This window comes from Hemitrygon akajei, chromosome 9 (assembly GCF_048418815.1).
Source record: "Hemitrygon akajei chromosome 9, sHemAka1.3, whole genome shotgun sequence".
Classification (NCBI taxonomy): Eukaryota; Metazoa; Chordata; class Chondrichthyes; order Myliobatiformes; family Dasyatidae; genus Hemitrygon; species Hemitrygon akajei.
The window spans coordinates 11,431,462-11,452,566 of NC_133132.1; the positions used below are offsets into that span (position 1 = coordinate 11,431,462).

Here is a 21,105-nt window from a genome sequence, read left to right on the forward strand (position 1 = left end):
CTACCCATTTCAGTTGTACTTCCAACTCACATTCTGACATCTCAATTCAGAACCTCCTCTATTGCTAAGCTGAGGACGCACTCAGGTTGGAGGAGTAACACTTCATATTCAGTCTGGGTAGCCTCCAACATGGCGGCATGAACATCGAATTCTCAAACTTCTGGTAGATGCTCCCTCATCCCCTCTGGCACTTCTCCTTTTTAATTCTGTCTGTCCTCCTGATCTACCAGCCCCCATTACCGTCTCTCTTTCCCTACATCTCCATCTCCCCATCACTCACACACTCCTCCCCACCTCCCTCTCTTTATTCCACGCTCCACTTTCCTCTCTGACCAGCTTTCATCATCTTTCTCACCGTCACCTCTCACCTCCCAATTTCTGACTCATTTCCTCACTCCACCCTCACTCATCTGCCTCTCGTCCCCTTACCTGGATCCATCCATCACCTGCCAGCTCTTACCCCACCATTCTCTCCACCACTGTACACTGGTCATCTCTGCCCTCATTTTCAATTCAAATGAACGGCCTCGAACGAAACGTCATCTGTCCATTTCCCTCTATAGATGCTGCCTGAAATGTGAGATTCTCCAGCGCTTCGCCTGTTACCGCCACCACAGGATACAACTTGTCATCCCTCTTCGAGTCAATAACACCACCTCTTGTCCCACTTAAACTGTTTTAGTGCGAGAGGACTTCAAGACCCTGGGGGACCAGAAAGATTAGGACCCGCAGCTGCTACTGAATCCGCAGTGTTTCTGTTCTGTTGATGGATGCGGTGAACAAGTTAAAAACAATTGATCGATAATTCTCATATCGCGTTTATTTCACTCTCCACACATTTATATTTACAAGGACTTTACTCCTGACGCCTGTCCCAGGACCCGACGCAATTACATACCCAGAGCGGAACCGGAGAGAATTCTCAGCCACTGATTTTCATCCCATGTGGCAAATAAAGGATAAAGTTTCCCTGTGAATTTATTCCCAGTGAAGGTGTGGAGATGGGACTTGGTCTCTGCATTGTAAAATGAAACTGTCCCGGACTCGTAACTGAGATAAACTCCCACCCTCCCGGGAATGGGACCGGCAGGGAGACGGGACTCGGGGGAGGGGGAAACACAGATTACGTCATCAACCCGCCTGATGACCCAGAATCCGGTCTCTGGACTGAGTTCAACCTCTCCTTTCCTTTCCACAGACTCTGCGGCGACTCCCAGCCTCCAGTCCCGAATTCCGGCCACCTCCACCTCCCAGTAATGTCTCCCCGTTGTGAATCCCTCTGATCCGAGCACAGAAAACCTTTTTGTGAACCTCTTCTCAGCATCAGGGAGATCCCTGTGGGTCCAGGTCAATCTTACACTCTTCCGATCCTCAGACACCTCGAGCCGGGGATGTGCCGTTTCCACATCCAGGGTGACAGAGACTGGGGGGAGAAGCAGAGAATTAGAGAGTCCCCGGGAACTGGCGGTGAGACTGGCAGAAGGGCCCCGGCACCGGGGGCGAAAAGGTGGTGTTGGGGGGGGGGCGGGTACTCGGGCAGCCTTGTCCCAGGTACAGTCAGGTGGCCAACAGGTGGCCCGAGGTTTACCTCAACTCCAGTGGATGGACAACCATCATCTCCCCAAGGGTTTTCATTGGGTGGACAGCAGAGTTTTCCTGATCAACAGACACAGCATGCTGGACTAACTCAGCGGGTCAGGAGCATGTGTGGAGAGAGAGATGTATGGACCATGTTTCAGGTTGACATATGATCTCAAGAACAGAAATAAATAAATAGGGGAGATAGCCAGTCGATATGAGTGAGTGATAGGGTGGATTCACATGGGAAAGGAGTAAGTGAATACTGGATGGATTTAAATAGGAGGGCACAGAGGCCCTTCAGCCTAAGTTTTTCGTGCCGACCAAATTACTTTAATGAGCTGGTCCCATTTGCCAATTATTCCTTTACGCCTTTCTTATCCAGATACCTGCCAAGACATATATTAAAACATTGTAACTGAACTCACCTCTACAGATGATCAAGGGTCCATTATAAACTTAGATAACCCTCTTCACTGTCCACTATACCATGGATTTTAGTGTCATCCTAATAACTATGTCACCTACATTCTCATCCAAATCATTGATATGAACGACAAACAACCGCAGCCCCAGCACCAACCTCGGCAGGTCACAGGCCTCCAGCCCACGGTGCAGTACAACAGACAGTGACTCCTGACTCCTCAGACAGGGAAACATCCTCCCTGCATCCTGACTATTGACTCCTGAAAGAATATTGTGTTTTCCTGAGATCTCCTCTCATTCTTCTAAACAGGGAACAGAGAACATAGAAGAGTACAGCACGGGAACAGGCCCTTCATTCAATGTGACAGTGACTGATCGATGGTGGCATCCAATCCTCCTCCATGCCAGGTCAGCAAAACCTCAGTTCCTCAATCTTTCAAACTATTGTCTAACCCCAAATTAAAAATATCCAAAAATCTGGCCTCACCCAGCTAAGGGAACCCAGAGGGTCCGGCAGCATCTGTAGGAGGAAAGGGACTGTCGGCGTTTTGGGTAGAAACCCTGCATCAGGACTGAGATTGGGGAGGGGAGATTGCCAGTAGAGAGAGGAGTAAAGGGGAGTGAACTTGTCTTGTGATCTTGATGAGACAAGAGTCTGAGGTTATTGAGGACTGAGGAGTGGTGAAAAATTGTGAGCAGGTTGCCCCAGGAAGGGGAGATGGGTGATGTGGGCTGGAGTTGGGAGAGAATGGGAGCTGAATGATAGATGGAGGGAGACACACACACAGATGGAGCAAAGTGTGGGGTTCTCTTCTGCTTGGCTGCCAACGACGAGTGGTGTACTGCAGGGGTCGCTGTTGCAGCCGCTTCTGTTTATGCTGTCTGTCAATGATTTATATCAAGGAATGAATTCTCCTGTTTGCAAATGGTACGAATATTGGTGGAGCGGCAGATAGTGTTGAGGAAACAGATTAGGAGAATGGGCAAGAATGTGGCAGAGGAAATACAATGTTGGAAAACGCAATGCCATGCACTTTGGTAGTAGAAACAAATGTGCAGACTATTTTTTAAACGGGAAAAAGATCTGAAAATCTGACATGTAAAGGGACTTGGGAGTCCCTGTACAGAACACCCTGAAGGTTAACTTGCGGGTCGAATTAGTGGTGAGGAAGGCAAATGAAATCACAACCAAGAGAAAATCTGCAGACGCCGGAAATCCACACTAACAAACTGCTGGAGGAACTCAGCAGGCCAGGCAGCATCTATGGAAAAAGAGTACAGTCAGCGTTTTGGTCCGAGACCCTTCAGCAGGACTGGAAGAAAAGAAAGATGAGGAGCAGATTTAAAAGTTGGAGTGGGAGAGGAAGAAAGAGGAAGTGATAGCTGAAACCCGGAAGGGGAGTGGTGAAGTAAAGAGCTGGGTTTGATTGGTGTAAGAGGTACAGGGCTGAAGAAGACAGAGTCTGAGAGGAGAGGACAGAAGGCATGGAAAAAATGAAAGGGGAGAAGGAGCACCAGAAGGAGGCAACGGGAAGGGAAGAAGATAAAGTCAGAATGTTCGAGAATTCGAGAAATCGATGTTCATGCCATCAGGTTGGAGGCTACCCAAACGGAATATAAGGTGTTGCTCCTCCAACCTGAATGTGGTTTTACCATGACAGTAGAGGAGGCCATGGATACACATATCACAATGGGAATAGGAAGTGGGATTATAATAGGTGGCCACTGGAAGATCCTAATTTTTCTGGCTGAAGAAGCGTAAGTGCTTGCAAAGTGGTCTCTCAATCTACACTTGGTCTCACTGACATACAGGTGTGGCAGAAGAAATTACTCCTGATCTCTATTCTAAATGGACATCCCTCTAGTCATAGGCTGTGTCTTCTGTCTTAGACTCTCCCACTAGAGGAAACATCCACCTGACTTCAACTCTCTCCAGATAGGTTTCAAGGATATCAGGCGAGACCTTCATCGGGACCTGTCTGCTTGGATTACCAATACCTGCAGATGTCCTCGTATTTGATATTCACAGTGGGCGTGGAGAGGTTCTTGATTAGTCAATGCATCAACATTTTGGGGAAGAGACAGGAGAATAGTGTTCAGAGGGATAATAAATCAACCATTCTAAACTCCAGTGAGCACAGGCTCAGAACCATCAAATTGATGGTTAACCATTCAATTCCTGGAATCATTCTCGTGAACCTCCATTGGACCCTCTCCAATGTCAGTACTTCATTTCACATATAAAACTGTTCACAATACTCTGTGTGATGTGACCAATGTCTTACAAATCCACGTCATTACATCCTTGCTCTTGTATTCTAATCTTCTTGAAATTAATGCTACCATTGAGTTTCCTTACCTTGCATTGACTCAAACTACATTAACCTTTAGGTAATCCTGCACAAGGGCACCCAAGTTCATTTGCACCTCTGATTTTTCAATTTTATCCTTGATTACAAAATAATCTATGCCTTTATTCCTTTTACCAAAGTACATGCATGACTTCGCTACACTATATTCCATCTTCTGAGATGCCTGTTTCGCTGCCGCTGCTACAGTGCGATCGGAAAATCTCCGGGAGGAAGACCCCAAATCCTCGGCTTTGCCTGTTGCTTGGTGGCCGGGGCCGGGGTCGAAGCGCTCGGCAGAGATGGTGCTCGGTGCTCGGTGTCGGAGGGCTGGTCGGAGGCTCGAAGTTTTCGGACGGACTCAGAGTTGGCTGTGGTCAGGTGCTTCCAGGGTGCTGCATCGACAAGTTTGCAGTGCTGGAGGTTCATGACAGGAAGAATTTTTCTTCCTTTTACTGTCTGCCTGAGATGATCGGCTATCGGGGACTTTGAGATGTTTTTTTACCGTGCCCATGGTCTGCTTTTCATCAAATTACAGTATTACTTTGCACTGTTGTAACTATATGTTATAATTATGTGGTTTGTGTCAGTTAGTCTTGGTCTGTCTTGTGTTTCTGTGATATCATACTGGAAGAACATTGTATCATTTCTTAATGCATGCATTACTAAATGACAATAAGCGAGGACTGAGTGTCCTCATAATCTAATCTAATCTTGTCATTTCTTCACCTATTTTCCTTCTCCAGACTCCACACTTCCTCAACACTACCTGCACCTTCACCTATCTTCATGTCTTCTGCAAATTTGTTCCCAAGAGCATCAATTCTCTCATCCAGATCATTCTTTGTCTAGCTTCCCTTCGTGTTCCTCAGAACATTCCATCAGATTTGTCAGGCAAGATTTCCCCTTAAAGGAATCCATGCTGTCTTTGGTGTATTTATCATGTGCCTCCATGTACACACAAGCTCTTCCTTAATAATGGACTCAAACGTCTTCCCAAGCATACGACACCCATGCCAGCCATTCCACTGAAGTCAGACTAACTAATCTGTAATTTCCTTTCCTCAGCCACTCTTCCTTTTTAAAGAGTGAGCGACCTTTGCAAATTTCCCACCATCATGAATGATTCAAGTCTCGAGTGATTGTTAAAACTTCATTACAAATGCCTCCCCATTCTATTCTGCTGCCTCTTTCTGAACACTGGGGTGTAGTCCATCTGGTTCAGGTGATTTATCTACTTCCAGACCTTTCATCTGCCCACGCACTTTCACCTCAGTAATAGCAACTCCACCCAATTCCGTCCCCTGTAGCTCGTTTATGGTGTCATATCATCCACAGTGAGGATTCACACAAAGTGCTTAGTAAGTATCTCTGACTTGTCTTTGTCCCCTATTTCTACATCTCGATCTTCATTTTATAGAGGTCCATTATCCACTCTTTACTGTTTATATATTGGAAAATAAATCCTCTTGTGTATTGTTGGCAAGCTTTTCCTCATATCTCATCTTTTCTCTCATGATGGCTTGTTCCCTGCTTTCTGTTGGTTACCGAAACCTTCTCATCCTCCAACTTCCTGCTATTTTTTGCTGTCTTTGACTTACCATGTCTAACACTGTTACCACACCCTCCCTTGAGAACACTTCTTCATCCTTGGGATGTATCTATCCTGCGCCTTCCGTTTTCTCCCCAGAAACTGCAACCTTTGCTGTTCTGCCACGCTCCCTGCTCGTGTCCCACTCCAATCTGCTTTGGCAAGGTACTCCCTCATGCTCCATCATTCCCGTTACTCCACTCTAATACTGATTCACCTGACTTTATCTTCTCCCTCTCTAATTGCAGAGCGAATTCTACCAATTTAAGATATCAGTTCCTTTACCTTAAGCTGTCTGATCAAATCTGGTTCATTGCACAAATCCCACTCCAGAATTTCCTATCTCCCTTTGGGCTCAACCACAAGCTGTTCTAAAAAACCATCTCGAAAGCATTCTACAAATACCCTCTCTTGGGATGCAGTACCCACCCGATTTTCCCAATCTACCTGCACATTGAAATCCTCCATAGCTATTTTCATGTCCATTTTACAAGCCTTTTCTTCCTCCGGAAGTAATTTGTATCACATATCCTGGCTACTATTTGAAGGTCTGAATATAACTCCCATCAGGATCTTATTACCCTCACAGTTGCTTAACTCTACATGCAATGATTCTACATCTTCCAATCCTATGCCACCTATCTCTGAGGATCTGATTTCATGTTTTACCAACAAAGCCTTTCCAGCCCCAGATGGCATATGTTTAATGTAAAATGGGATCTATGGGGTAGTTTTCTCATGGGGGGGGGGGATGTATATGGGATTTACTGTCAGCAGATGCTGCAGAAACAGGTATAATTGCCAAAGGCAATCCCAGATCATCCTCCTGAGGAATCTCACCGTGCAGTCTGTCTGTGAAGTGTTGATGTGACGACACGTCAGAGGGCAGCTCAGTGTCACAGAACAGACAGACTGGGTAAGGACGGCAGATTTCAATCCTAAATGGGAACTTGTGCCTGTCTATTTCACCATGTGTCACACTGTGACGGACTCTGGTGTGTGTGTGTGTGTGTGTGTGTGTGTGTGTGTGTGTGTGTGTGTGTGTGTGTGTGTGTGTGTGTGTGTGTGTGTGTGTGTGTGTGTGTGTGTGTGTGTGTGTGTGTGTGTGTGTGTTTCTAATGGTGATTATCAGTGTATGTGTGTGCGCATTGAAGGAGAATGAGAACATTGAAGTATTTCTATGTTACAGTGTGTCATCACATGTCCAGTATGTGTAGACAACCTGTGACTTGTGTGAGTTGTTAAAATAAAGAAATTACTATGTCTAAAGAGAATGGTTTTCGAAGTTACTGAGGGAAACAACTATGAGACCATAAGATACTGGAGCAGAAATAGGCCATTCGGCCCATCGAGTCTGCTCTGCCATTCCATCATGGGCTGATCCAATCCTTCCAGTCATCCCAACTCCCCTGCTTTCACCCCATACCCTTTGATACCCTGGCTAATCAAGAACGTAGCTATCTCTGCCTTACATACACCCAATGATTTGGACTCCACAGACACTTGTGGCAACAAATTCCACACATTTACCACCCTCTTGACTGAAGTAATTTCTCTGCATCTCAGTTCCAAAAGGACATCCTTCAATCCTGAAGTCGGGCCCTCTTGTCTTGGAACTTTTAACATTCAGAATGTTTCTATGAGATCCTCCCTCATTCTCCTGATCTCCGGGGAATCCAGCCCAAGAGCTGCCAGACATTCCTCATACGGCAACCCTCTCATTCCTGGAATCATTCTTGTGAATATTCTCTGAACTCTCTCCAATGTCAGTATAACCTTTCTAAAGTAAGGATCCCAAAACTGCACACAATACTCCAAGTGTCATCTCATGGGTGCCTTATAGAGCCTCAACATCACATCCCTGCTCTTATATTCTATACCTCTTTAAACGAATGGCAACATTGCATTCGTCTTCTTCACAATTGACTCACTCTGGATACCCTTTAGGATATCCTGCACAAGGACTCCCAAGTCCCTTTGCATCTCAGCATTTGAATTCTCTCCCTATCTATATAATAGTCTGCCCGTTTATTTCTTCCACCAAAGTGCATGAGCATACATTTTCCAACGTTGTATTTCATTTGCCACTTCTTTGTCCATTCCGTTGAACTGTCTAAGTCTCTCTGCAGGCTCTCTGTTTCCTCAACACTACCTGCTACTCCATCTACCTTAGTATCATCGGCAAATTTAGCCACAAATCCATTGATACCGTAATCCAAATCATTGACATAAATCGCAAAAAGCAACGGTCCCAATACCGACCCCTGTGGAACTCCACTGGTAACCGGCAGCCAGCCAGAATAGGATCCCTTTATTCCCACTCTCTGTTTTCTGCCAATCAGCCAGTGCTCCACCCACGCTAGTAACTTCCCTGTAATTCCATGGGCTCTTATCTTGCTAAGCAGCCTCAGGTGCGGCACCTTGTCAAAGACCTTCAGAAAATCCAAGTACACCACGTCTATTACATCTCTTTTGTCTACCCTGCTTGTAACTTCCTCGAAGAATTGCAGTAGGATTGTCAGGCAGCATTTTCCTTTCAGGAAACCAAGCTGGCTTTAGCCTATCTTGCCATGTGCCTACAGGTACGACGTAATCTCATCTCCAACAATCGATTTTGAGAACTTCTCAACCACTGATGCCAAGCTAACAGATCCAGAGTTTCTTTTCTGCTGCCTCCCACCCTTCTTAAATAGCAGAGTGACATTTGCAATTAACAACGTACATTGCTAAGGCTCTGACTGCAGTCTGCTGATCCTTCTTGTGTATGTGTGTGCGGGAGCTTTGCCAGGCCGGTTGTGCTGGGTGTGCTTCTCCCGAGTTTAATCTTGACCGATATCAATGCTCTATGTGTGTCCCGACTCAGTCTCACAATATTTCAATGAGGTGGTTTGACTCGCGAGCCCAGCAGGGGGCAGACCTGATCAATCAGAGACTGCAGTTACAGACAGGTGAGAAAATCCTGGTCACCACACGGATACCCACTTTTATTCCCTACAATTTCATCGTCAGTATTAATTTCCCAGCTCCTGTGGCAGGATTCAAACTCCTGACTTTGTTTGTTAGTGCAGTGTGCCTGGGACACAGTGGTTCATCTAACAGTCCTGTGTGTTGGTTGTATTGTGACCTTGTGCTGGTGTGTTCAGGGGTCTGACATCTCCAGCTGACCATGTGACAGTTATTCCTCCTCGTAGGTGGTGTTGATGTAGAATTAAATACAGTTCCCCTTCAGCCCAGTATTGCAGACAAATTTTGCTTCAAATTATAACTTAATTGTGTCTAAGAAACAAGGAGAAATGAATCTTTGTAAGTTTTACCTCGATTAATGGCATCAAGTGTTTCTCTCAGCACTGTGTTCAACAAACAGAGGAGATCGAATTTTTCAACCGGTAGGGCTTCATCTATCACTGACAATTCGTGGACATTGTCATTAATCCTGTAAATATTAAACTGCTGGTTATAAACTGCAATTTTGAACTATTTTCCAAATCCATCCAGAGTTTCAGTAAAAGCATACCCTACCTCCTGTTCCGACGAGCTTCCTCCTGAAATAAATAAAAACACAAATCTGATTAGACTTGGACTTACTGTCCACATCCTGAATTTCATCCAAATCATTACCAGGTGTTGAAAATTCCCACTCCCGCAGTCACTCACACATGGACAATACAGAACCACAGTGTAAATTACAAAGAATGTTTCTGAAAGTTAGACCATTACTGAGAGGATGAAACTTACAGGAAAGACAGGAATTCTTATCTGGATATGACGTCAGGGTGATAAGATGGGGGAATTTAAGATCTGTGATGGATTTGATTGGGTGCAAGTGGAGAAATATCTCTAGTTATGGGGAGACCTTAAGTCAAAGATAAAAAGCCAGGTGCTCTTTTTAAATAAAACTCACCAGATATTTAGTGAAGAGGATGTGGAACTCAGTGCCACAGAGTGGTTGAAGCGGAACAGCAGAGACTGAGTTTTAATGAGGAAGCTGAAGAAACACACGAAGAACCATGCAGTTTGGGGCACTGTTGCTGGATTGTTGAGAAGGTGGGAGGAGACGAGAGATTGATAGAAGATGGACCGATGGCCTGTTCCTGATCAATGGAATATAATATCGTAAAATGTAAAAAAAAACACTGAAAGTTTCCCTATTTTGATGGAAGCTTGATATGGAGGATCAATTTGATGTGTGGGTCACATTCTTTGTTCTCACTGATTGACAGAGAGACCCTCACACCCACCGCACCAGACACACTCACACCCTGTGACTGGAACTGGGTATTAATGGGAGTTTTAGAGGATATATAATGTGGCAATTAAGGACACAATCAGAATTTCAGTGTTATGATCAGATAAGTATTTTCAGAGAAGTTTGCGTTCTGTCCTGGGATGTACAGAAGTTGTGGAAGTCCAGTTTTGGGACAACAACCCTGAATAGTTGCATCGACTGTCTGGTGAGAAATTCAGTGAAGAGGATGTGGAACTCATTGCCAAAGGAGCTGTTGAAGCTGAACAGCAGAGATGGAATGTAATGGGGAAACAGGATAAACATGAGGGACCATAGAGTATTGGGTACTGCTAACAGAGAAACATAGAAAATCTACAGCACAATACAGGCCCTTCGGCCCACAAAGTTGTGCCGAAAATGTCCCTACCATACAAATTACTAGGGTTACCCATAGCCCTCTATTTTTCTAAGCTCCATGTACCTATCCAAAAGTCTCTTAAAAGACCCTATTGTTTCAGCCTCCACCACCGTTGCCAGCAGCCCATTCCATGCACTCACTACTCTCTGAGTAAAAAACTTATCCCTGACCTCTCTTTGGTACCTACTCCCCAGCACCTTAAATCTGGCCCTCTCGTGGCAACCATTTCAGCCCCAGGAAAAAGCCTCTGACTATCCACACGATCAATGTTTCTCATCATCTTGTACACCTCTGTCAGGTCACTTTTCATCCTCATTTGCTCCAAGGTGAAAAGGCCAAATTCACTCAAACTGCTTTCATAAGGCATGCTCCCCAATCCAGGCAACATCCGTGTAAACTTCCTCTGCACCCTTTCAATGGTTTCCACATCCTTCCTGTAGTGATGCGACCAGAACTGAGCACAGTACTCCAAGTGGAGTCTGACTAAGGTCCTATATATTTGTAAAATTACCTCTCGGCTCGTAAATTCAATTCCACGATTAATGAAAGCCAATGCACCGAATGCCTTCTTAACCACAGAGTCAACCTGTGCAGCTGCTTTGAGCGTCCTATGGACTCAGAATCCAAGATCCCTCTGATCCTCCACACTGCCAAGAGTCTTACCATTAATACTATATTCTGCCATCATATTTGACCTACCAAAATGAACCACTTCACACTTATCTGGGTGAACTCCATCTGCTCGTTCTCAACCCAGTTTTGCAGCCCATCAATGCCACGCTGTAAACTCTGAGAGCCCTCCACACTATCCACAACACCCCCAACCTTTGTGTCATCAGCAAACTTACTAACCCATCCTCCACTTCCTCATCCAGGTCATTTATAAACATCACGAAGAGTAAGGGTCTCAGAACAGATCCCTGAGGCACTCCACTGGTTATCAACCTCCATGCAGAATATGACCCGTCTACTATCACTCTTTGCCTTCTGTGGGCAGACCAGTTCTGGATCCACAAAGCAATGTCCCCTTAGATCCCATGCCTCCTTACCTTCTCAATAAGCCTTGCAAGGGGTACCTATATCAAATGCTTTGATGAAATCCAGAAACACAACATCTACAGCTCTTCCTTCATCAATATGTTTAGTCACATCTTCAAAAAATTCAATCAGGCTCGTGAGGCACGACCTGCCCTTCACAAAGCCATGCTGACTATTCCTAATCATATTATACCTCTCCAAATGCTCATAATTCCTCCCTCTCAGGATATTCTCCATCAACTTACCAACCTCTGAAGTAAGACACACTGATCTATAATTTCCTGTGCTATCTTTACTCCCATTCTTGAATACGGGAACAACATCCGCAACCCTCCAATCCTCTGGAACCTCTCCTGTCTCCATTGATGATGCAAAGATCATCGCCAGAGGCTCAGCAATCTCCTCTCTTGCCTCCCACAGTAGCCTGAGGTACATCTCATCCGGTCCCGACGACTAATCCAACCTAATGCTTTCCAAAAGCTCTAGCACATCCTCTTTCTTAATATCAACATGCTCAAGCTTTTCATTCTGCTGCAACACATCACCAAGATCCTTTTCCATACTGAATACTGAAGTGAGGTAGTCATTAAGTACCTCTGCTATTTCCTCCGGTTCCAAACACACTTACTTTCCCACTGTCACACTTGATTGGTCCTATTCTTTCACGTCTTATCCTCTTGCTCTTCACATACATGTAGAATGCCTTCGGGTTTTCCTTACTTCTGCCCGCCAATGCCTTCTCATGACCCCTTCTGGCTCTAATTTCCTTATTAAGTTCCTTCTTGTTATCCTTATAATCTTCTAGATCTCTAGCATTACCTTCCTCTCTGAAGCTTTCGCAAGCTTTTATTTTCTTTTTGACTAAATTTACTGCAGCCTTTGTACACCAGGTTTCCTGCACCCTCCCATAACTCCCCTGTCTCATTGGAACGTACCAATGCAGAACTCCACACAAATATCCCCTGAACATTTGCCACATTTCTTCTGTACCTTTTCCTGAAAACAACTCTTCCGAATTTAAGCTTCCAAGTTCCTGTCTGATAGCCTCATAATTCCCCTTACTCCAATTAAACCCTTTTCTAACTTGTCTGTTTCTATCCTTCTTCAATGCTATTGTAAAGGAGATAGAATTATGATCAGTATCTCCAAAATGCTCTCCCACTGAGAGATCTGACACCTGACCAGCTCATTCCCAATACCAAATCAAGTACAGTCTCTCCTCTTGTGGGCTTGTCTGCATATTGTGTCAGGAGACCTTCCAGAACACACCTAACAAACTCCACCCCATCTAAACCCATTGCTCTAGGGAGATGCCAACCGATATTTGGGAAATCAAAATCTCCCATCATGCCAACTCTGTTATTATTACACCTTTCCAGGATCTGTTTCCCTATCTGCTCCTCGATATCCCTGTTACTAGTGGGCGGCCAATAAAAAACACTCAGTAGAGTTATTGACCCCTTCCTGTTCCTAACCTCCACCCACAGAGACTCCATGGACAATCCCTCCATGACGTCCACCTTTTCTGCAGCTGTGACACTATCTCTGATCAACAGTGCCATGCCCCCCCCCACTTTTGCCTCCTTCCCTGTTCTTTCTGAAACATCTAAAACCCAGCACCTGAAGTAACCATTCCTGTCTCTGAGCCATCCAAGTCTCTGTAATGGCCACCACATCATAGGTCCAAGTACTGATCCACGCTCTTAACTCATCCGCTTTGTTCACAATACTCCTTGCGTTAAAATAGACAAACCTCAACCGTCAGTCTGAGTGCAACTCTTCTCTATCACCTGCCTATCCTCCCTCTCACACTGTCTCCAAGCTTTCTCTATTTGTGAGCCAACCACCTCTTCCCCAGTCTCCTCAGTTCGGTTCCCACACCCCAATAATTCTAGTTTAAACTCTCCCCAGTAGCCTTAGCAAACCTCCTCACCAGGATATTGGTCCCCTTGTTAGTCAACTGCAACCCATCCATTTTGTACAGGTCACATCTGCCCCAAAGATCCAGAAATCTGAATCCCTGCCCCCTGCTCCAATCCTTCAGCCACGCATTTATCCTCCACCTCATCCTATTCCTATTCTCACTGTCACATTGCACAGGCAGTAATCCCGAGATTACTACCTTTGCAGTCCTGCTTCTCAACTTCCTTCCTAACTCCCTGTAGTCTGTTTTCAAGACCTTTTCCATTTTCCTACCTACATCACTGGTACCAATATGTACCATAACCTCTGGCTGTTCACCCTCCCACCGCAGGATATTGTGGACGTGATCAAAAACATCCCGGTCCCTGGCATCTGAGAGGCAAACTACCATCCGAGTTTCTTTCCTGCATCCCCAGAATGGCCTCTCTGACCCCCAACTATAGATTCTCCTATCCCTACTGCCTTCCTCTTCCTTTCCCTACCCTTCTGAGCCACAGGGCCCGACTCTATGCCAGAGGCATGGCCACTGCCACTACCCCAGGTAGGCTGTCCCACCCTCAACAGTACTCAAACAGGAGTACTTATTGTTCAGAGGTACAGCCACAGGGGTACTGTCCGGTACCTGACTCTTCCCCTTCCCTCTCCTGACTGTGACCCACCTGTCTGTCTCCCGTGAACCTGGTGTGACCACCTGCCTATAACTCCTCTCTATCACCTCCTCGTTCTTCCTGACCAGACGAAGGTCATTAAGCTGCTACTGCAGTTCCCTAACATGTTCCCTTAGGAACTGCAGCTCGACACACCAGGTGCAGATATGGCCGTCCGGGAGGCTGGGAGAATCCAGGACCTCCCACATCTGACACTGAGCACAGAACACCGGCCTCACACACAAACTTGCTTTCCGCAATTAACACAGGCAAACCTACCTCGCCTCGTCCCGTTACCGCCTAAGCCTGATGAGCCAAAGCCCTATCTCTCTGCTACCCTCTCACTCCGCTGCCCACTGGATGTGGCGATCTTCTTTTAAAATATTTCCCGCTCTACTGGCTGTCGTCACGCACCTGCGCTGTCTTCTCTCTCTTTACCCCGAGTAGTAAAATGCCTTCTCTCCTAAAATCCTTGGCCGTTCCACTCACAGCTTTCTTGGTTCAATCTAAAACTGCTGAAGAATCCTTGTCTTTTTAAACTTTTCCTGCGTGTGGGGAGTAGGAGGGAGGGGGCTTGTGAAACAGGGAAGTTGATCGGAGATTCTGGGCCGAATGGCCCTTTTATGATGGAGAATTGGATAAAATGCTACGTGAAACTTATCTGGAAAACTAAAGAAACAGTGAAAGTTCCTGTCATCTGAAGGAATGGGGATATGGAGGATAAGTCTGATGTGTGGATCACATTCTTTGCTCTCAGTGATTGACAGAGAGACCCTCACACCCACCGCACCAGACACACTCACAGCCTGTGACTGGAGCTGGGTGCTAATGGGAGTTTTGGAAGATATTTCATGTGGCAATTAAGGACACAATCAGCAACTCTTGGATAGTTGCATCAATTGTTTCGACAGAAACGGCTTACTACCATTTTTAAATGCCATGTGTAGGAGCAACGTATCTGATTTCCGTCTGCATTGTATTCAATGTTGCGTGTATATTATGGTAACTAGTCACGTGAGGGGGGCGTAGTAAAGTCAAAGGGAATAAGTTACGTATTCGTACTTTATTTTGGGCATGCGGAGCATAGGCCTTCAAAAATCGTGGGATTGAGTTTAAGAGCGAGAGATAATGTTGCAGCTATATCGGACCCTGGTCAGACCCCACTTGGAGTACTGTGCTCAGTTCTGGTCACCTCACTACAGGAATGATGTGGAAGCCATAGAAAGGGTGCAGAGGAGATTTACAAGGATGTTGCTTGGATTGGGGAGCATGCCTTATGAGAATAGGTTGAGTGAACTCGGCCTTTTCTCCTTGTAGCGACGGAGGATGAGAGGTGACCTGATAGAGGTGTACAAGGTAATGAGAGTCATTTATCGTGTGGACAGTCCGAGGCCTTTTTTTCCAGGGCTGAAATGCGCAGCACGAGAGGGCATAGTTTTAAGGTGCTTGGAAGTAGTGTTACGAAGGATGAACAACTCTGATGGGCAGAAGGGTGCAGAGTGGCTCATGCTCCCCCCTTTCTGGAGAATCGCAAATCGCTACTATTTTGATGCCGCTAACAAGGAAATAAGAGAGACAAAAGGAAATCTGCCAGGGTAGTTGTTATTGATAACAGCTCATGAAAGAGAATGAGAGAGAGACACAGCTAAAAGGGACACAAGGTGGAACGTCTCCTACTGACAAAAGAGGGGATTTACTGCTATTGTCTTTTGGAGAAGGATTGTTTACTTGGTACTGTTCTATTCATTGAAATCCCTCGGGGGACAGCCAGAGTGGGCTGGTTTGATGGGTTAAGTCATTCAAACCTGATTGACACCTGAGACCCCGTGAGTGGGGATAAAATTGAGGTCTGGGGTGACACCCCTCGGACGCACCAGGAGAAACGCTAGTGAGCATCAGAACCCCCACGAGACAGGGTGGGAGATCGGAGACCGAACAAAGGGTCGGTAAATTTTAACTCACAGTGTTTATAGCGAGGCCGGTGGGGGCTTGTGTGTGTGTCCACCCTTGCCTGGGTGACGAGTCCACCACGGAAGAACGGTCTAGCTAAAGGACAGAGGGGTCACACTTGAATGGCCACAGCAACAACACATCGACGGATCAAGATCGTAAAGGAAGGTTGGCAAAGACCATAGCTGTTACTGTTTGCGCGCTCGCTTTCTCTCGTTCTCTCTCTCTCCAACAATTGCAACACATCGACCGACAACTACCGCAGCCCGCATGAACTAGATAGATAGATAGATAGATAGATAGATACTTTATTCATCCCCATGGGGAAATTCAACATTTTTTCCAATGTCCCATACACTTGTTGTAGCAAAACTAATTACATACAATACTTAACTCAGTAAAAATATGATATTCATCTAAATCACTCTCTCAAAAAGCATTAATAATAGCTTTTAAAAAGTTCTTAAGTAGTTTACTTAAATACATAAAATACAATCAACCCCGGCACTTTAACATATCTTACCCCTGGCGGTTGAATTGTAAAGCCTAATGGCATTGGGGAATATTGACCTCTTCATCCTGTCTGAGGAGCATTGCATTGATAGTAACCTGTCGCTGAAACTGCTTCTCTGTCTCTGGATGGTGCTATGTAGAGGATGTTCAGGGTTTTCCATAATTGACTGTAGCCTACTCAGCGCCCTTCGCTCAGCTACCAATGTTATACTCTCCAGTACTTTGCCCACGACAGAGCCCGCCTTCCTTACCAGCTTATTAAGACGTGAGGCGTCCCTCTTCTTAATGCTGCCTCCCCAACACGCCACCACAAAGAAGAGGGCGCTCTCCACAACTGACCTATAGAACATCTTCAGCATCTCACTACAGACATTGAATGACGCCAACCTTCTAAGGAAGTACAGTCGACTCTGTGCCTTCCTGCACAAGGCATCTGTGTTGGCAGTCCAGTCTAGCTTCTCGTCTAACTGTACTCCCAGATACTTGTAGGTCTTAACCTGCTCTACATATTCTCCATGAATGATCACTGGCTCCATATGAGGCCTAGATCTCCTAAAGTCCACCACCATCTCCTTGGTCTTGGTGATATTGAGACGCAGGTAGTTTGAGTTGCACCATATCACAAAGTCCTGTATCAGTTTCCTATACTCCTCCTCCTGTCCATTCCTGACACACCCACTATGGCCGTGTCATCAGCGAACTTCTGCACATGGCAGGACTCCGGGTTATATTGGAACTGAACTGAACTGAACTTTATATTTCCATCTGACAATTCATTATCTCCTAGACAACATAGAGCTTGTTTTATTATTGATTATTATACCTGCACTTTTAGGTTTAGTATTGCTAACGTATATTATCTGTATATTTGCATTGATATTGTTTTGTACATTTTTACTAATAAATACTGTTGAAAATAGTACCATCAGACTCCAACAGACAATTCTATCTTTGCTGGTAAGACACCCAGTTACGGGGTACGTAACAGTAGGTATAGAGGAAATGTCAGAGGTAAGTTTTTTATGCAGAGAGTGGTGAGTGCAAGAAATGGGCTGCTGGTGGCGGCGGAAATGATAGGGTCTTTTAAGAGAATCCTGGATGGATACATTGAGCTTAAAAAAATAGAGCCGAGATAGTTCTAAGGTAAGGACACATTCGGCACAGCTGGGTGAGCTGAAGGGCCTGTATTATGCTGTAGTTTTTCTCTGTTTCTATATTTCTATGCTTCAAATTATACATTCCTAAGAATGGATCCAATAAATACCTTTGACCTTTTTGAACGTCATTATTGTATTAATAATGTAGTAATAGTAGTAATAAAGGAGGGCGTGTCATACAAGTGTAACAATCTGTGTGAGTCACCAGCAGCAACAACTGATTTGTTAGAATTGGCCACTGTGCTGTGTCTATTTCAAATATACCACTGTTCATTCGTTCATTTTGACAGACATGAATTGATTCATAATCCCTTACCTTGAGAAATATCACACTGTCTTTTTCATCCATCTGTTCCTTTAACTTTGAGATTTCCTCCTGAATAAACCTTATATTCTCTTGAATCTCATGAAGATTTTTCTCCATTGGATTTAGAATCATCTCCTCTTCTTTCCTGAGATCCCTGAGTAAGCTCTGCTCTTTCTCAGTGATAATCTGGCGCAGTTCAGCAAACTGGGATGTGATGTGGGTCTGAACGCTGTGTGACTGTTCCTGTCGAATGAAGGGTGAAGATTAATTAACTGTATTGCTGTGTTGTATTTCCTTATGATATTAAGGTGACCATTTGCTCCATTAAAGTCCATGCTAGGTAAACACATCCCCTCACGTTTTCCTGAAACCTATTCTCCGTCACTCACCCATTAACTCTCACCTGATTCACATTCACTCTTTCCCACCTTCACAGGGCTAATTTTAATTCACCATTCATCCAGCATGTCCTTAGAATGTCTCTGAAACTGTTGTGTCACAGGGAGAGCATGCAAACTCCACACAGACAGCAGCAGGGTTCAGGATCAAACCCAGCTCACTGGAGCTGCGATACTCTGCTGTTCCACATTAAATGGAGCAAAGCTATACAGTCATATCAGAAACTCCACTCAGGAAGCCTCACCTGAACTCCGGAAATCTTCTCTTTCTGTTGCTGCTCCTTTTCCTGGAAGTCTGATTTCTTCTTTGTCAGTGAGTCTAAGGAAGATTTTAGCTGATTCTGGAAGTCAGAGAGCGAAGGAAATATATTTTAAAAAGATGCAACAAATTAAACCCGATTATCGCACACAAAATGGTGGAGGAACTCAGTCAGTCGGGCAGCAACTATGCTGACCTCTCCGGATGAGACCCTTCATTGGGACTGGGAAGGAATGGGGCAGAAGCCAGAATAAAAAAGGTTGGGGATGAGAACCAGCTGGCAGGTGAGACAATGTGGGGGGGGGCACGGGAGGAGGGTGATGAAGCTGAGAGGGGACAGGTGGAAGAGGTAAAGAAGAAGGAATCTAATACGAGAAGACAGCCGACCATATGGAAGAAACAGAGGTATTTGGGGCCATTTGGGCCCCTGAATAATGGCCAGAGAGAAGGTGTAGGAATCTGGTGTAGCACTTGCCCCACTTGCTGGTATCAGAGCCAGGAGGAAAATCAGTGGGGAAGAGCGAGTGGATAAGGGATTTACATCGACAGCGGTCTCCACAGAGAGCGGAGATCTGTGGGGAGGGCGTAGGGGTGGGTGTGGGAGGGAAAGATGTGCTTGGTGTAGAATCCCGTTGGAGATGGCCAACGTTGCGAGAATGATATGTTGGTTATGGAGGCTCGTGTGGTGTTGAGGATGAAGTGAGAATCGAATTCAGGTTAGTTTTACCTTGTAGATGTTAACAGCTTCTTTAATCGGCACGAAGCGGTGCTCTCTGTGTTCCTGCGCATCTCTACAGATCAGACAGATCAGTGTCTTGTCCGTTTCACAAAACAGCTTCAGTTCTTCCTCATGTTCCTCGCAGTGACGTTTACTTTCGTTCCCTTTCGGATTCAGGTTTAGATTTCGAGCTTTTTCAGCAATATTTGCTAAGGCCCGATTGACCCTGAGGGTGCGGTCAGCAAACACCTCTCTACATTCCGGGCAGGAGTTTCTCTCCTCCCTTTCCCAACACTGTGTAATACAAGAGCGACAGAAGTTGTGTCCGCACTCCGGTGACACTGGATCGATGAAGAAATCCTGGCAGATGGAACAAATTGCCTCCTCGATCCAACTCTCGGCCTGTCCTTTCGAAGCCATGTTAACTCCCGGCACTTCCTGACTCAGAATGCTTTCACTTTCGGGGAGCTGCTGATCCCCTGCAGTACCGCGATTGTCCACTAGACGCGCTGCAGACTCAGGGAATGAACATTATGCTGCTTGATGCCCAAGGAAACGAGGTAATTTCCATATCAGAGTTGAATCAGCAACATATTAAACAGGTCGGAACAGAAATGAAAACTCGGCCATGGACTGCCAAAGCCCATCTGCGAAAGGAGGAGGGTTGGGTATGGGGCCAGCAACCTCATCCCATACAAATCCAGTGAAACAGAAACGACAATTGAAATTCCAAAGGCCTCAACCTGGGATCCGAAGGAACTCACCTGGAAGACGATTGAAGCCGGGTGGTGAAAGGAGAAGCCACAGGGTCGATCAACCCTCGGCCCTGGACAGGGGAATCTGACGAGCTGCTGTTGATGGCCTGTGCCCCAGTGAGTGTGATGGGCTAAAGAAGAAGCAGAATAGAACTGAACTGAAGCCAGAGAGAAGAGCCTGCATCAGTCTGACGCAAACACGAGGAAATCTGCAGATGCTGGAAATTCAAGCAAAACATACAAAATGCTGGTGGTACGCAGCAGGCCAGGCAGCATCTATAGGGAGAAGTACAGTCGACATTTCGGGCCGAGACCCTTCGTCAGGACTAACTGAAAGAAGAGATAGTAAGTGATTTCTTACTATCAAAGAATCTCTCACTATCTTTTCATTCACTTAGTCCTGATGAAGGGTTTCGGCCTGAAACGTCGGTTCAGTCTGAGGCAGGACTGAAAGGGGCAAGGTTTGAAAAGAGAGGCACTGCCGATACTGGAATCTCGAGTAAGAAACGTGAGGCTAAAGGAACTGAACGGTTCAGTCACCATATCTGGAGAGAAATGTGCAATTGACTTTCCGGGTCGAGATCATTCACCTGGCCTGTCTCAACCCGAAATGCCGATTGTCCATTTCCCTCCACAGATGCTGCCCAACCCGTTCCGTTCCTCCAGCAGCTCGTTGTTATTTATATTTTTCTCGAGGTGTAAACAGAGTCAGACTGGAGTGTAGAACTGGATTTCAGGAGAAGAATGGAGTGTAGAACCGGGTTTCAGGATTAGACTGGAGTGTAGAACCGGGTTTAAGGATCAGACTGGAGTGTAGAACCGGGTTTCAGGATCAGTCCGGAGTGTAGAACCGG

At 45.7% G+C, this 21,105-nt stretch overlaps 1 protein-coding gene and 1 pseudogene across 1 annotated transcript; both read right to left on the reverse strand.

Annotated features, from left to right (window-relative positions):
- The window catches only part of LOC140733787 (uncharacterized), a 276,015-nt pseudogene that overhangs the window by 15,088 nt on the left and 239,822 nt on the right, over nt 1-21,105 (reverse strand).
- LOC140732854 (zinc-binding protein A33-like) lies at nt 801-19,923 on the reverse strand. Its single transcript, XM_073055483.1, has 7 exons — nt 19,506-19,923; nt 18,765-18,860; nt 18,131-18,364; nt 16,157-16,240; nt 9,463-9,485; nt 9,258-9,376; nt 801-1,423 (listed from the first exon to the last, which is right to left on the reverse strand). The coding sequence occupies exons 1-7, from the start codon at nt 19,914-19,916 to the stop codon at nt 891-893; spliced, it is 1,500 nt and encodes a 499-aa protein (XP_072911584.1). The 5' UTR covers nt 19,917-19,923; the 3' UTR covers nt 801-890.